General features: G+C 49.2%; 1 protein-coding gene across 1 annotated transcript in view; it reads right to left on the reverse strand.

Moving 5' to 3' along the window:
• Positions 1 to 311: 311 nt before the first annotated feature.
• The window catches only part of NTN3 (netrin 3), a 76,469-nt gene continuing 62,292 nt past the window's right edge, over positions 312 to 14,488 (reverse strand). Inside the window, exons 6-7 of the mRNA XM_067551527.1 lie at positions 3,475 to 3,549; positions 312 to 837 (exon numbers count right to left, since the gene is read on the reverse strand). Coding sequence (XP_067407628.1) covers positions 509 to 837; positions 3,475 to 3,549 — 404 coding nt within the window. The 3' untranslated portion in view covers positions 312 to 508. The remainder of the gene's footprint in view (positions 838 to 3,474; positions 3,550 to 14,488) is intronic.

Below are 14,488 nucleotides of genomic sequence, written 5' to 3' on the forward strand. Positions count from 1 at the left end.
CATAATCCATGAACTACCACCAGTCCATTCTCAGCTGCTTCGGATGGGGAAGAGGACTAAAGAGTGTAGACTAGTCCACACCCAGTTGTACGGTGGCTGAGCGAAGAGAATGAAGAGCTGAGGATATGCGCTCGGACCCAGGGAGCAGGCACGGGGAGATCATCATGCCAAGGGAAGAGGGAGCAGAACCAATGAGAGATGCCCACAGGAGAGGTGGCTGGATGGAGAGGCCTTTTGCTTCTCTCCTCTGAACAGCTTCTGAACTAGCAACCCTGGTCCACTTCACTCCTCTTTCAAGGTTTGTCGTTATGGTTGCTTTTAATAAACATTAAGAAAAAAACCCACACGCACACATGGGCCCGCACACACCCAAAGGAAACCATCGCCAAAATATACACTATAGACAGGAGAGTCCGTTCACACTATATATATATACAGAGTCTCTGGAGAACAGTCTGGAGAGTGCGCATGGGGCGGGGACTTTAGTAAGGGACAGAACCAAAATCCGTCATGGTTTCAAACACTTCCCCTTCTTCTCCCGCCGCTGCAGTTTCCGCAGGCGCCGAGTCCAGGCATCCCGCCATTGGATGACCAGGCTGTTCTTGTCAGCCATTAGTCCTGGCCGGTCGGTGGGGTTTTCGCTGATCCCCATGACCAGGTATTTCCTGCTTATCTGGATCTTGGGGCACTTGCAGGCCAGGTCTTTCATGTGGATCCACAGGAAGTTATCCCCACGCTTCACTCGCTCGTCGCGGCACTTGTAGACTGAGAGGACATTGACGGTGAACTTGGCCCAATTGGCCACTGTCTCCATGTCTAAGACATTCACTTGGACAACTGGGGAAGAGACAAAGAGAGATGCTGAGAGTGAAGAAAGAGTCAGCAATGATACTTCCCCACTCCCTTGTTCATTCAATAAACAGCAACAGGCAAATTTCCACGGCTCAATCTTTGCATGATTGTTTCAGCTTTTACAGGAGAACTATTAACCCTTTAATAAAACCCTCTGTCCTATGTCACTGCAGCTTCTTTATGCACCAGTTCCACAATATTTAGTTACTGCTGCTTGCCACAACACGCAGTGACTTGGAATTAGAGATGGCTGGAATTTGTCCATCAAAACAGTTTTCGGAGATAAGAAATGGCTTTGTGATGAAAACAAAAACATCCCCAGAACATTTTTCAGAAAAAGTCTGGTTCTGGTAAAAATTCCCACAAAAAAAAAATGAAATAAAAAAAAATTACCAAAATGTTTTTAGGTTTTTTTTTTTTTTAAATGAAAAACTGGAAAATGTAACAACCCCCCCCCAAAATTTTCCAGTGAAAATTAGCATTTTTTTAACCACCAGCCTTACTCAGCACTGATATCCCCAAGCTTTGTAAAGAAGCAGGCCCCCCAGGGCTAACGGGTCTTGAACAGTACCATGGCACAGCTGGCTATGCTCCAGAGGATGATTGTTCAGAAAAGGCAGCTCTCAGGATCCTTTACAGTCCTGGAGCCTTTCCGCTCAGGCCAGGTGCATGAGGAAAGGGCAGGATGGTGGGGAAATTAAAGTTGAAAGGCAGTGATTTGGTGCTGGAAGACACAAGGCAGCAAAAAGAGCTCAGTGCTCTAATTCTTCCCTCACTGACGCTGGTGTTAATCAAGGTTAACTTTGCTGAGGTCAACGGAGTTATGCTGGAGTAAAAGCTGTGTCAGGTTGCAGAATGAGGCCTCGTTAACTTGGAACACCTCAGACCCAACCAGGACCCAGTAATGGGGTGCCTGACAAGTAGTTTTAGCAGACGCTTGGCTGGCTGGGCTTGTGGGCAAGATACCGGGTGCTTTGCAGACTGTGACGCAGGAGATGTGCAGAGTCCCTAGCTCTGTCACAGACTCTTTGTGTGACCTGGAGCCAGTCACTTATGAACTCTCTGGGCCTTAGTTCTCCATGGGAAGAAAGATGTTTCCCTGGCTCTCAAGGGTGTTGTGAGGATAAATTGATACATATTTGGGGAGTTGTTCAAACCATCCATAGTTACAAAGAGCAGCTCAGGGACTGATGACGTCAGAAGTCACCCTAAAAGAAGCAGCTGGAAAGCACCTGGAAATGTGAGTTTTGTTGCTCAATCAATATTTGCTGGCAAACACAATTTTGAATTTTTCGACACCTACAAAACCCACATTTGGAATTCCTTTTACCGGGGATCTACAACCTCTCATCAGCCTATTACGGGCACAAATGTCACAGGTAGCTCGCTGGGAGCCCTTTCACGGGAAGTCTGGAGCGATGTCAATGGGTTCAAGTTGCAAGAAAGTCTAGCTGAATGGAAAGACTCGTTCTGGTGAACTCTTCTCCCTCCAAGCTCACATTCATTCCAGCCTCTGCCCCTCATCCTCTGACTCAAAGCCATCTGACACCCATTTCAACTGCTTTTCACCTTGCCAAAACCATCTTTTCTGCCAGAGCCAAGGATTCCGGGGGAAGATCAATCAAAGGGCTCTCTCCAGCAAACCTCCCTCCACTCCTGAGCGTGAATGGCCCTGTGTCACAGTGATTAACAATGTGCAGTCAACATCCTCCAAGCCTGGCCTCACAGGGGCCATTTACATCAGCTTTCTCCCAAGACCCCTCGGACAAGAAGAGCATGGAGAAAATGTTCTTTGTAAGGTTTTTTGGCAGGCAGGGAGGGATGGAGGGGGGAGAGGACAGGAGAGAGCAGGGAATTGTTTAAAAGGTTTGACTGACAGCCCCAGCGGGTACAAGACATGTGGTAGCACCATGACATCCCATCATCGGTGCACTTCAGCAGTGTCCTGGAAGGAGCACAAGGGTGACTTAGGCTCCGTAAGTAGGCAAGCGTGAATTTGGGGAAGGATGGCTGCCATTTAAGTGTCTGGAAAATTGGTACCCTCGATTCAATTCAATTCAATCTGAGTAATTGTAGCTCTGACTTCCCGACTGTGGGTGCAAGTCAGATTGGTAAAGCACCAAAGTCTCAGATTCCCGCCCGCAGTGGCATATTCAAGCCATCTGATGAGTTAGCCTTTAATTCCTAGCACCTCTACCAACTAGGGCGCTGACTGCCATCTATTACAGCAAAGGTGCGGGTCAGTTGAGGAAAGACAGTGGATGTAGACACCAGCCTGCCACTGGCCATGGAACCACCACCAGATGGCAATGAGTTTTGGTCACTGCTGATGCCTCTATGTCAGTGGTCAGATCTTTAGCTAGACCAGGCCCAGTAGGAGAGGATGGGGGACGCCTAGGCTGGAGTGACCACTGAGCCTGAATTCCCCCAGACTCCAGGAGAATGCAGCCCACCTAGGGCAGGGTGAGATGTTCTGACATAGCCGGGGGGAGGGCAATCCAATTCTGTTCCCATCTCAGGACTGGGTTCACCCATCCATGGCCAGGCTGCAGATGCCCATTAGCCCCTTTCCTCACTCTTCTTCACTGCTAAACTGACTTCAGGAAGGAAGCAGCTGCTTACCGTAATCCTTCTTGCAGTATTTCTTCATATTAATCTTGTAGTTGCCTTTGGCTGGCTTGCAGTACGAGTCACAGTCTGCAGAGAAGGAACAGAGCAAATAAATCGCTGCATGGTGTCAAACAAACCCTGTACAAGCAAAACCACCGCCACCGGACGGGAGGAGAGGCTAGGGGAAGGCTGCATAGCTCACCTACGGTGCTGTACGTTGGCATTAACAGCGAATCACCCACCTGGGGCAAAGACCAATAAAAGCCACTATAATTTCATACAGCAGATTTTATACTAAGTGAATCCTCCAATGCTCTAGAGCTTTCGAGCCAGACTCTCAGCTGATGTAGCTTCTTTGACCAGAAGTCTCTGCCCATTTACAGCCACCGTGGCTAATAAAACCGTAGTGCTAATGACAAATAGCAGCAGTGGGTGAGAGAAATCGAGAGGGGCAGATTTTAAAGCTCTTGAAGCAGGGACTGTGCCTTTGTATGTGTTTGCATGACTTCTAGCGTAATGGATTCTGATGGGGGTCTCATGGGATAACATAAGACGAGTATTAAATAAGAATGGGCCAGGGAGCAAATGTGGCGTGCTAGAGGCCGGCTGCCCCAGACCCTCGGAGCAGCAAAGGAGGAGCTTCTTGCGCCATCAATAGCTGGACTGTGAGACTGAGGCTGGTGCTCGCTGGACAAAGGAGCTGGGAGAGAGGCCCGACTTGCCAGGAGCCAGATCCTCAGTTGGTGTCGCTCCATCAAAGCCACACTGATTTACACCAGCTGTGGCTGGCCCCATGGCCCTTAGGTTCCGCTGGAGAAAGTCTCAAGGAGGGTGTTAGACACGTTGTGCCAAACTCTTCCCTGGTGTAATTCCACTGCAGTTGATGGCGTTACTTCAGGGATGAACTTGGCTCACCTAGGATCCATCTGACACAGACGGGAAGTCGGGGGCGCTGTCTGTGGGGCAGCACGTGGCTGAGTTCCCCCGAGGTGTGAGGAGGCAGGGAGAAATGCAGTTCTGCACATGCCAGGCCTGGGAAACGGAGCCACAGAGAAGGGAGTTGCAGGGGTTAAATGAGAGGAGATGCAACGGGGGAGGAGGCGAAATCAAGGCAGGATCACGTCGCAGGGGCAGATCTGGGAGATGTGAGAGGAGAGGGAGATTGGAGTCCAGGGTAACACCAAGGCTTTGGGTATGGAGACAAGAGGAATGGCAGAGTCTAGCCGCAGACTGAAGGATCTGAGGTACGTTTGAACATGTTCCATCTCCCCACCCCCCCAGCACACTGGGAGTGCAGGAGGATACTCTGCTGCAGGAGGTGTTGCCCTGAATAACCTGAGCACCCTCCACCTCCCGCCCGTCCAGCGTGGCCTTAGGGGCACTGTGCCACCAGGACGTGGCAGGGGAAGTGGTCTTTGTAGATGTGCAGCTGCATTCCAGGTTGCTGGCACAGCACAGGGGCACTGTGCACCCTGATCTGGCCACGTCCCATTGCCAGTCCCTCACGCTCTAGGTCAGCCTTTTAGGTCTATGTCTGAAAGCCCCAGATTTGCATGGAAAGCACAGCAGAGGAGCTCTGGAATCTTTCTCTCCAACATCTTTGATCCCAAGGATTTCCCAAAGCAGCCTCCTGTCTTCATTTCTTTCTCCCGCCACGTCCTTTGAACATCTCAATTTGTCTCTCTCCAAACATTTTGCTTAGGTTGTGTTTTTCTAAGCCCATCTTTCTTTCTCCCTTTCTTCCCCTCTCTCTGATTCTCTGTCCAGCCTGGCGATGCTGGCTCCATTTCCCCTGGGACAGGGTAAGCAGTCAATGAATCTCTCTTTGTTTGTGGGTTGCCAGAGGGACTGGAGAGAAAGAAACAAAACAAGACGCCAACCTCCCCGTGCCAACTTCCAAAAGAAAAAAAGGAAGAAAACCAGAAACACAAACGAACCTTGGATTCCACCGCGCTCCCTTTCCGCCCAGCTCCCTTTGATTTTGGCCTTTGAGCTGCCTGCTCCAAATTTGTCACTGATAAAAGCAACTCAGCACGAAGCTAATTCCCCAGCAAAGAGGAGTGAGCTCTGCACCATACCCCGACTCGCCCCTGCCCACCTTGGCTGGGCCCACAGGGCCCGAGGCAGGCAGTCTCTGCTTGCTTTGCTTTGTTCTCCTCCCCATTTTTATTTAGGGAAGCACAGAGCCACACTTTGGCAACTTTTCTGACAAAGACATTTATGCTGGGGTTTTTTCCATGTCTCTCTCTTCCCCTTTTAAATGAATACAGTCCGTGCGGGTAGAGAAGGCTCGACTGCCAGTCCTGGAGCCGGAATCCCTTTATTAACCGAATAAGCGCAGTAGGGGCAGCAGCAGTGCAAGCTACCTTCACCTCCGCTGCCACCATGCCTACACCGTGACTTCAAAGCATCACCTCTAGGGAGAGAACAGAGTTCATTCTCCCCGGCCCACGCAATCCTTGGCTTCTCTGCTGTGTGGGCAGTGTTTTGGGAGAAGACTGTTTCTCCACTGAGAAATGGACTGAGCGCGCCAGTTCATTCCATGCAGGCCACAGAGCAGCTGCCAGATGGGACTGACCTGACATGGGTGATCTGGGTCAGAGCTGTAAGAGGTTTACTCCTTAAGGGCAAAATTCACCCCTGTACAGAGCCTATTTTCAGGGCTTTGGGGACCTTGAACCTCACATTATTTCTTAACTGTTTTTGGAGACCTGCACATTGCTGTTTCTGAAGTTGCTGACACTGGCTTTTCACGGCATAATTCCAATGGGCTGAAATCTCGTTTGGCTAAACCAGTGCACATTTAATCCAACTCAGCTGCCTTAAACAGCCATTTCTGTAGATTTACATCAATGGAAATAGGAGAAAATTGGACTGGTTTGATATCACCTGATTTACACCAGAAGAAGAACAGAAGAAAGGCCACAATGTCATTGTTTTTTTTAAATAATGGTAGCAAATCTAAGCAATTTAAAGAAACAGCTCTACCTAAAGATCTGAAGGCTAAATGTGAGAGGAACAATGCGCAGATTAAAAATTCTGTAGTAGTTTAAGAAATTCTATGGGCCAGATCCTTGGTTGGTGTAAATGGTGTATCTCCATTGACTCCAACAAAACTGCATCCATTTACACTATAGAATTTAGCCCTATAACTAAATTAGTTGGTGCCTACTCTTCTTGAAGCAGCTGTAATGGAATGATCATTCTCATGTAGCATAAACAACTCTGCTGACCAATATAACTGAACAGTTCTATGCAGCGTGACGACGAGGTTTGGTTTGGTTGCGTCTTCCTTTGCTATGACTAAGGTCGTCTGAGAATTGTTGACTATATTTGGACTAGTTAGTTGAAAAGTCTTGGCGCTTATACAGGAGTTATTTCAGGCCCCAGTGCTCCAAGCGTGAAGTCCATATTTCATACCATCGGTTTGGTTGTGTTTATGATAGAGCCACTCAGAAAATAGACTTTCCATTCCACAAAATGTTTTGGGAGCTTGGAATTTTTTTTCATCCCAAGGAAAAGGAAAAAAGCCAACATTTCAAGAATTTTCACAAAACAAAATTCTGAGACACACCCCCCCTCCTGGGTCAATCAAAACATTTTGTTTTAATTTTGGCCATTTATTATTTCTTCTAAATGTTTTAATATAAAATTAAGTAAATTTCAAACCAAAAAGTCTGGCTTTTTTAAAATGTTTTTTTTTTCCAAAATGATCTTTTGTCAAAATCAATATGGTTTTGCCAACAAAAATTATTTTCAACATGATGGCTTTGCTCAACGGCAAATTGATGAATTTGATGAAATTTGATGGAAAGTTGTTATCCAGCTCCAATTGATAGGTGAAGTGCACCAATTTAAGATACTTCATTTAGCAACTGCCCCAGCCTCTCTGGTGTCTTAAGGCTGCTTTGTACCATGCTGCTATTGAATCATGGAAAGCTCACCTGGCGGAGGTCTACAGCACGCCCACATGCTCTCCTGCCATGGTGGGGAACACGGCTGTGGAGAAGAGGGCAGCTCTGAGATGTTGCTGTGGGGATGCTCACCTGTGGGCTAGGCTAACCAGGGTGCTCATACCCAGGTACCGATCACCGGGGCTAGCTGGGCAGTGTAGACATAGCCTTGGTGTTCTACATCTGTCCTCAGGCTTCAAATGCAGCATTCATACATGGCCAAATGTTAACCTGATTGCAGGGATGTGGCTAGGTCCCAGAGGCCCTACAATCTGTAACAGTGCTGGAAGTGGGTCAAGTGACAATTGGGTTGTAACCACCCCCTAACTCGGTTGTAGTTGTGGCACAGACGGGGTCTATGAGCGGCTGTTATGGGTGACAGTTTGCGAGCACCTGTCCCTGCAGCGAGCCAGTACCTTATAGGCCTGGGATAAAGCCCTGGCTTGGGAAGAAGAGGTGTCTGAGATGAGCAGTTTGGAAGGGAAGAAAGGGAGAGACAGAGTAAGCCTGGCAGCTGGAAGGGCTTTGTAGCAATAGAAGTTAAAGCCAGCGAGCACTGCCAGGGATCTAACCAGGAGAGCTGGCCACAGAAAGGGCCATAAATCTGAGCCTTTTTTTTTTTATAATAATTTTTTTAAGTGCCACAAGATGTAAACTAATCTACTTAGTTAGAAAAACATGGTTCTAGGGAATTGAGCGATTTCTCTTGAAGAAACCAGGAAGGTTTCAGAGGAGAAAAAAGTTATTTAAAAAGCCTGGAAATTATGATTAGCATTATTATTTTTAAAAGCCATAAAGATTTCCCAAAGATCGCCCCCCCCTTCACTGCACCAACATGCCATTCTCATCCCAGACTTCCTCCCCCCACCCCCCCATCACCACAATGCTACTGGAAACTCCTCGGCGGAAGATGAAGCAGGAACATAACACAGAGGACTGGGGCAGCATGAGATGCGGAGGTGAGGGAGCGAAGTTGGGGGGTGGGGCCCAAATGGGAGGAATGAGAAAGGACGTGGGGGACGTGTGGGGGGAGAGACAGAGAATACAGTTTTCAAAAGTGCCCTGATGTTTAAAGGTATTTTAGTATCCAAAGATGCAGTTAGGATCCTAATGATATTTTCAAAAGCACCTCGGTGCCTAACTCCCCTTGGAATTCCCTTTTGGCTCCTACCTGCATCATTAGGCACCAAAATACCTTTAAAAATCTGGCTCCAAGTGAGTTAGGCTCCCATCTCCCATTGTCAGAAGGGACATAGGCTGGTGGGAGCCCGAATCTATGGTCACTTTGGAAAATGGGACTTGAGCTGCTGAAGATTTACCCAGTGTCACAAGATGGAAGGCAGACGAGTGGGGGAACAGGAGGCTGGAGAGACGAGAGGGAAGAGGAACCAGAGTTCTATCGGCTCTGGTGAAAAATCCGGAGTCTGCCACAGGCAGACAGCACTCAGCACTCTTGCACTGGGGCTGCCAGGGCCCCCTAAGTGTAGGCGAGGGCAAGCTGGGCTTGAAATGGGAGAAACCCAGTTAGCTCAATGGGTGCAAACCCTGGCTTGTCCTTGCCTGCAGGTAGGGGGCAGCACCAGTGCCTAGACGCAGACGGCTGCTCTCCTAGTGTAACAAGACTGGAAGAATGGAGGGGCGGGGGGATGAAACAGAGACAGAGGAGTTGAGAGATGGGATGGGGGGGGGGAAGGACGACTGAGGCGGGGAAGGGGGTGGGGAGAATACAAAACAGAATATGCTAGCCACGAAGCACACAGGTAACATCTTTGCCAGCTCCCTGCAGCCTTCCCACTCAGTCCATGGTTTCTGAAGAAAGACAGAAAATTGCTCTGGATTTATGTTCATGATTAATGTAATAAAAATGCGATTATGAAAGACCGGAAGGAGTGTGGAATTAATAATTTAGGCTTTTTTCTAAACCTCTGTTTTGTGCTGAGGAGCATTCCTAGAATATACAATTAATTTCTGCTTCAATTTATGTAAGAAACTTAAAAAAAAACCAAGAAACCCTCATTATTTATCTCCCTTCCCTGCCTCCTCCCATTTCACCACATGGCCCTGAGTGTCCGCTGCATTCAAACCATTTTATGCTGTTCTGCTCGTGTAATGTGGCCATGAAGTGGGTGTAGATATAATTTACTGCCCCTTTCCACTACCAGAGCTGCACTACCGCTTCACCATTCCAGGACCCAGGAATTTCACAGAGCAGTGATGTCGGTCACAAATCACACCCTGAACTGACTCAGCCATGCCCGCTAAAGGTTGTAGCATAGACCTGACCAGCAACTTGGGCCCACAGTGCAGCCAAGACTAGGAAAAGAGTCTCCTCCTGCAGGCACTGGTGGAAATCCTGAATGACTCTATGGAGTTAAATGGAGTTACACTGGCATGAAACTGGGGTGAAAGGAGAGTCAGGCCCTAGGCTTTTCTCTTTCTGGGGTTACTTGTTGCGCTGGGCATGCTGGAGACATCACTCTGGAATGCCATGGTGCGGATTCATGAAAGGTGCAAGAGAAAACAAAGAGAACGGAAGGGGAAGGGCTGGAGAGTAAAGGAGAGAGGGAAAGGGTGCAGCAAAGCCATTCCAAAGGAAAAGCAAAGAAAGGCCTTGAATCAAGTGATTTTCTGGCCCTGTGAGCCAGGGCTTTGCTACACCCTTTATAGCAATCCTGAAGGGTAACCCTATAAAAGTGTCAAGAGAAGTTGGACAGCCATCAGAGGAAATGTTTCACAAGCAATCTCACTTGCCAGCTCACAGAGCATTTTTTCCCTCTTCTCAGATCCCTTTCAACTTCCCGGCCGTGGTGTTAGACATGCTAAGGGGATTTGGAAAGAGGATCAGTTTAAGCCTGAATGACTCCCCAGATATCATCCGGCCTGAACAGGCCCCACCCTTCTGCCTCCCCCATAATAACCCTCTCCCCCAACCAAAAAATAACACATAGCCCTTGAGCTCGGGGTTCGTGGGAGCAGGGGGGCCATCCATGGAGTCAGCTGTTGTCTGAGCTGAAGAACAGGTGCATATAGAGTGCGTGATTGTGGGGGGGGGTCTTAAAGTGGGGGGAGAGGGGTGGCATGAGGGAGTCCTGGGGGGCACTGCCCCATTGTTCAAGGTATTGGCAACACTCAGAACCCTTCCATCTGAAAAGGGAAATCAAACCAAAGGGACAGAAGCTAAAGCCAAGTCACAGCTGATGTTCCCTCTTTCTCCACTGCGTCCCAAGGGTGAGGCAGAAATGGACCCATGGTAAATCCCTCTGCGTTCCCAGGGAAATGCATTCATCCCTGCTCCAGCGTGGCTAAGCCCACTGGCACAGAAATGCCCGCGGGAGCTGGGGTGGGAGGGTTGAGGAGTCACTTATTGCTATTGAACCAAACGCTCCCTTCTGCTTCCCTGAGCGGAGGGGATCCTGGCTGTGGGCGTGGGGATCTCTTTCAATGGCACGTGCCCTGCTAGACTCCCAGCCCTTCATGGACCCAGCTCTGTCAGCAGGTAGGTCTCTAGGGCACACTTCCCCCCACGCATAGGGCATTGCAGTCGAGGCAGACGGCCTACAAGCTGTAAGCAGCCCCAGTCAGGAGAGATGCTCTTGGTAGCAAAGCTCCTGCAGGACCCATGTTGACCAGGGGAGGAAGGCAGCCAGACAGCTGGGCACAGAGGTCCCTGCAAGGTTGTCCTGTGGATTCCCTGAACCCCCACCTTCAGCCATGGGAGCAAACGCCATCACATCAAAGGAAATGCCAAGACACGCTGCCCTGTATGGGAAGCGGCAGCATAGGGCAGAAATTGGCCCACTGTTACTAATAATAAATAGCATATTATATTCACGTAGAACCATCCATCTCTGAGAGCTTCAAAGTACAAACTGCAAACGCAGCAGGAATGACATCCCATGCCAGTGACATGCAGCCACCTCTAGGATGATTGGCATCAGCTATTTAATAGCACCAGGCAAACTGTTTGGAGTAGGTCATGCACTGGTGTACAGCTGTGCAGTTCCTTTGACTTCTGGCCCTTAAACTGCAGGTCTTCGGACAACTTTTGAGTAGCAGCTGCCCTTAGGAACCAGGCACATTGGAAGTCCAGGGGACTTAGGCACCTAACTCATTTAGGTACTTCTGTAATTTCCACTAGGGCCTAGCGGCAGTTTAGGCTCCAAAATACCTTTGTAAATCTGGCCCTGCTGTATTATAGCACCTGGCAACCCCTGGCATTGAGACACAATGGCCTCACTTTGACTGTGTCAAAACACAGCACCTGGGACTCCTAAACATGGAGCCAGACACACTACATTGTCTCTGTTGTGTTACAGCAGCCAGGAACCCCCAGCACCAAGACACAACAGCGTGTGAGGACTTGCAGCACTGAGCCATGAGTGCATCACCGCCACTAGATTACAGCATAACTTCTAGGAGCTTTGTGTGCCAAGACAAGTGCTTCAGCTTCCTTGTATTACAGCACAGCACCTGGGGACCTTCAACACTGAGACCAGGCTGGATCCACTCCACCATATTACAGCACCCAGTTTCCTCTGGCAGTAAGAAATGACAGCAGCATCACATTCACTAAACTAGAGCCCAGCCGGCCTGGAACCTCCGCATGACTTGAGAAGCTCCAGCACTGAGACACTCGTATCAATGCTGTTATATGTCAGGCCTGGGAATCTCCGCCACTGAGACACAGCCGCAGCCCCTGCTGTGTTACAGCCCCTAGCAGGCCAGTTGGATAACTGCCACCATCTGACAAGTACAGCCCTGGACATATCTCCCACTCCCTGTGGCCAAAGTCAAGCTTCTTCCTATCCTGTTTGCACACGAACGAGCTTTTCTCTCCAGGTGGGTGCAAGTGCGAGATGCTCAGGGCTAGGGAGCGCTAGGCACAGGGTGAGCAGGGGCTGGTGGAAGCTGGGCAGTGGTGCCACAAGCGCAGTAGCAGGGATGGGGCTGTTCCAAGCAGCTGCGGAGTTGGAGGTGGTGCAAGCATGGCTATGAGGGTGCTTTGCACCCACTCACCTACACAAGATTGTGGAGTTTTCTTATGGGTCAGAGAATTTAAGGCCAGAAGGGGCCAGCAGACCATGGAGTCTGACCTCCTGCACAAAGTCCAATGACCCCTGTATTAAATCCAATCACCTGGATTAGACTCAAGTATTACAGGTGCTGGGGACTAAACTATTACGTGCCACAGACAGAGAACAGGAGGGACTGAGGTGCCACCAATGCCTGAGACCCCTGCAATGGCAGGGAATACATTTTGTGAGATACCCCCAGAAGATCTTGCCACTAACACTCGCCCAACACCACTTCCCCCAGGACTTGGCCATAGCGCTTGGTAATAAAGGAGGCAGTAGGTGGTGAAGACACGGGAACAGTGTGAGAGCAGGAAAAGTCCCAAGTTCTAATTCTGGCCACGCCAATCACTTGATGTGAGACCCTGGGCCACTTGACTTCACTTTCCCGTGCCTCAGTTTCCTCCTCTGTACAATGGGGATAACAGCAGCTGCCTACCTCGCAGGCGTGTTGTGCAGGGCAGTCGCTGACTAAAGTTCTTTGAGACCACTGAGTCAGATGCTGCTTTCAGCTGCACTCATATACATATGGAGAGATGTCACCGGAGTGACTGCAGATGGCTGCTGGCGTGACTGAGAGCCGAATGGGGCCCTCACAGTGCTATGTAAGTGCTAAGTGGACTCGTGAAGGCGTCCCTATGTTGGCACTGAGCTACTTGACTCTGCTTAGGTTTCTCTAACACTTAGCTAACATGCCCACTGAACTGTTAATTTCTCCATTCCAGAAAGACCGAGCCTGGCGAAGCTCTTTAACTTCCAGACGGACTGTTAGTCTGGGGCGCTCACCTGTATCACAACGAAAAGCTTTACTGAAACACCAGGGGAAAATCAGATTAAAAACAGACATCAATAAACTGACTCTCCTTTTTCCTCCACCCCCCCGCCCCCGGACACATTCCCTGAGTCAGGCTCTCTCTAATCTCCCTTTCACTTTTTCCAAAACGCATGCCCTCCATCCCTCCCTCCCATTCCTCCTCTGTCGCCCCTAAACTGCTTTTTCCACTTAACCAAGTCTCCGTAGCCTGGCTTAGAACTTTCAACACCATCAGGAATGATCTGAATGCACCATGGACAGTGGGGGGGCCCGATTTTGTGGACTACGTCCAGGTGGGCACCGAAAGGAAATAGCTGCCATTTGTGTGAGACTGGCCAGGAGAGCGCGTCAGCGCACAGGGTGTATGGGTGAACAAGATTATAGATGAGCGTGTGCGCGTGTGAGACAGGCAGACACACACTCCCATGCATTCGCTATATCTTGTTTGTATGAGACCCTATGGATGCATTCTCTGTGTGTGCATGCACGTGTGTAGAGTAGAGTAATTCCCCTCATGGCAGTGCACTGACCCTGGATATACATCAGGGTAAAGGAGAGAAGAAACAGGCACCGTGTGTATGCGGTACAGCGTGCATGTACTGTGTGTGTGTGTGTGTGTGAGTGACAGCGAAAGCGATTGTTAGCCAGCCAGCAAGCATCTGTGCCTGCGTATTTCAGGGAGTGACAGTAGTATGTGAATACGAATGAGTGCATCAGACAATGAGTGAGTGTGCGAGAGACAGACTGAGAGAGAAAGAGCGCGTGAGTGTGCGCGAGAAAGGGGACTAAACCCAGCCCTGGCACAATTGGGGGTAAGCCCCATTGACTTTGAGGGCAGTTGCACAGGCTGCATTTGGCCGTGTGTGTGTGTCTGAGTGCGAGTGAGTTTGCACATCTGGTTTACTTCTCTCTGCTTTAAAAAAAAAAAAAAAAAAGACGGAATATTTTGTTTTAAGAGAGATGTAACTTAATTAGGTGTTACGGCTGCAAATCTTTTACTGCTGACTTTGAATTCCTTTAAAGCCCTATGTTGCACTCCACCAGCTTTGCTAATTCTAACGGGGAACAAGCATTGAGCAGAAATATTTTAAAAATAAGAATAAAAAATGACCCAGAACATTTTGTTACATAGCTAGCCTGACACTTGGGTGGAAGGAGGGCTTGGGGTCAGAACGTTATAGGAAGCC

This window comes from Emydura macquarii, unplaced genomic scaffold, assembly GCF_026122565.2.
Source record: "Emydura macquarii macquarii isolate MOO-44397 ecotype Brisbane River unplaced genomic scaffold, CSIRO-AGI_Emac_v2 contig_1348, whole genome shotgun sequence".
NCBI lineage: Eukaryota > Metazoa > Chordata > Testudines > Chelidae > Emydura > Emydura macquarii.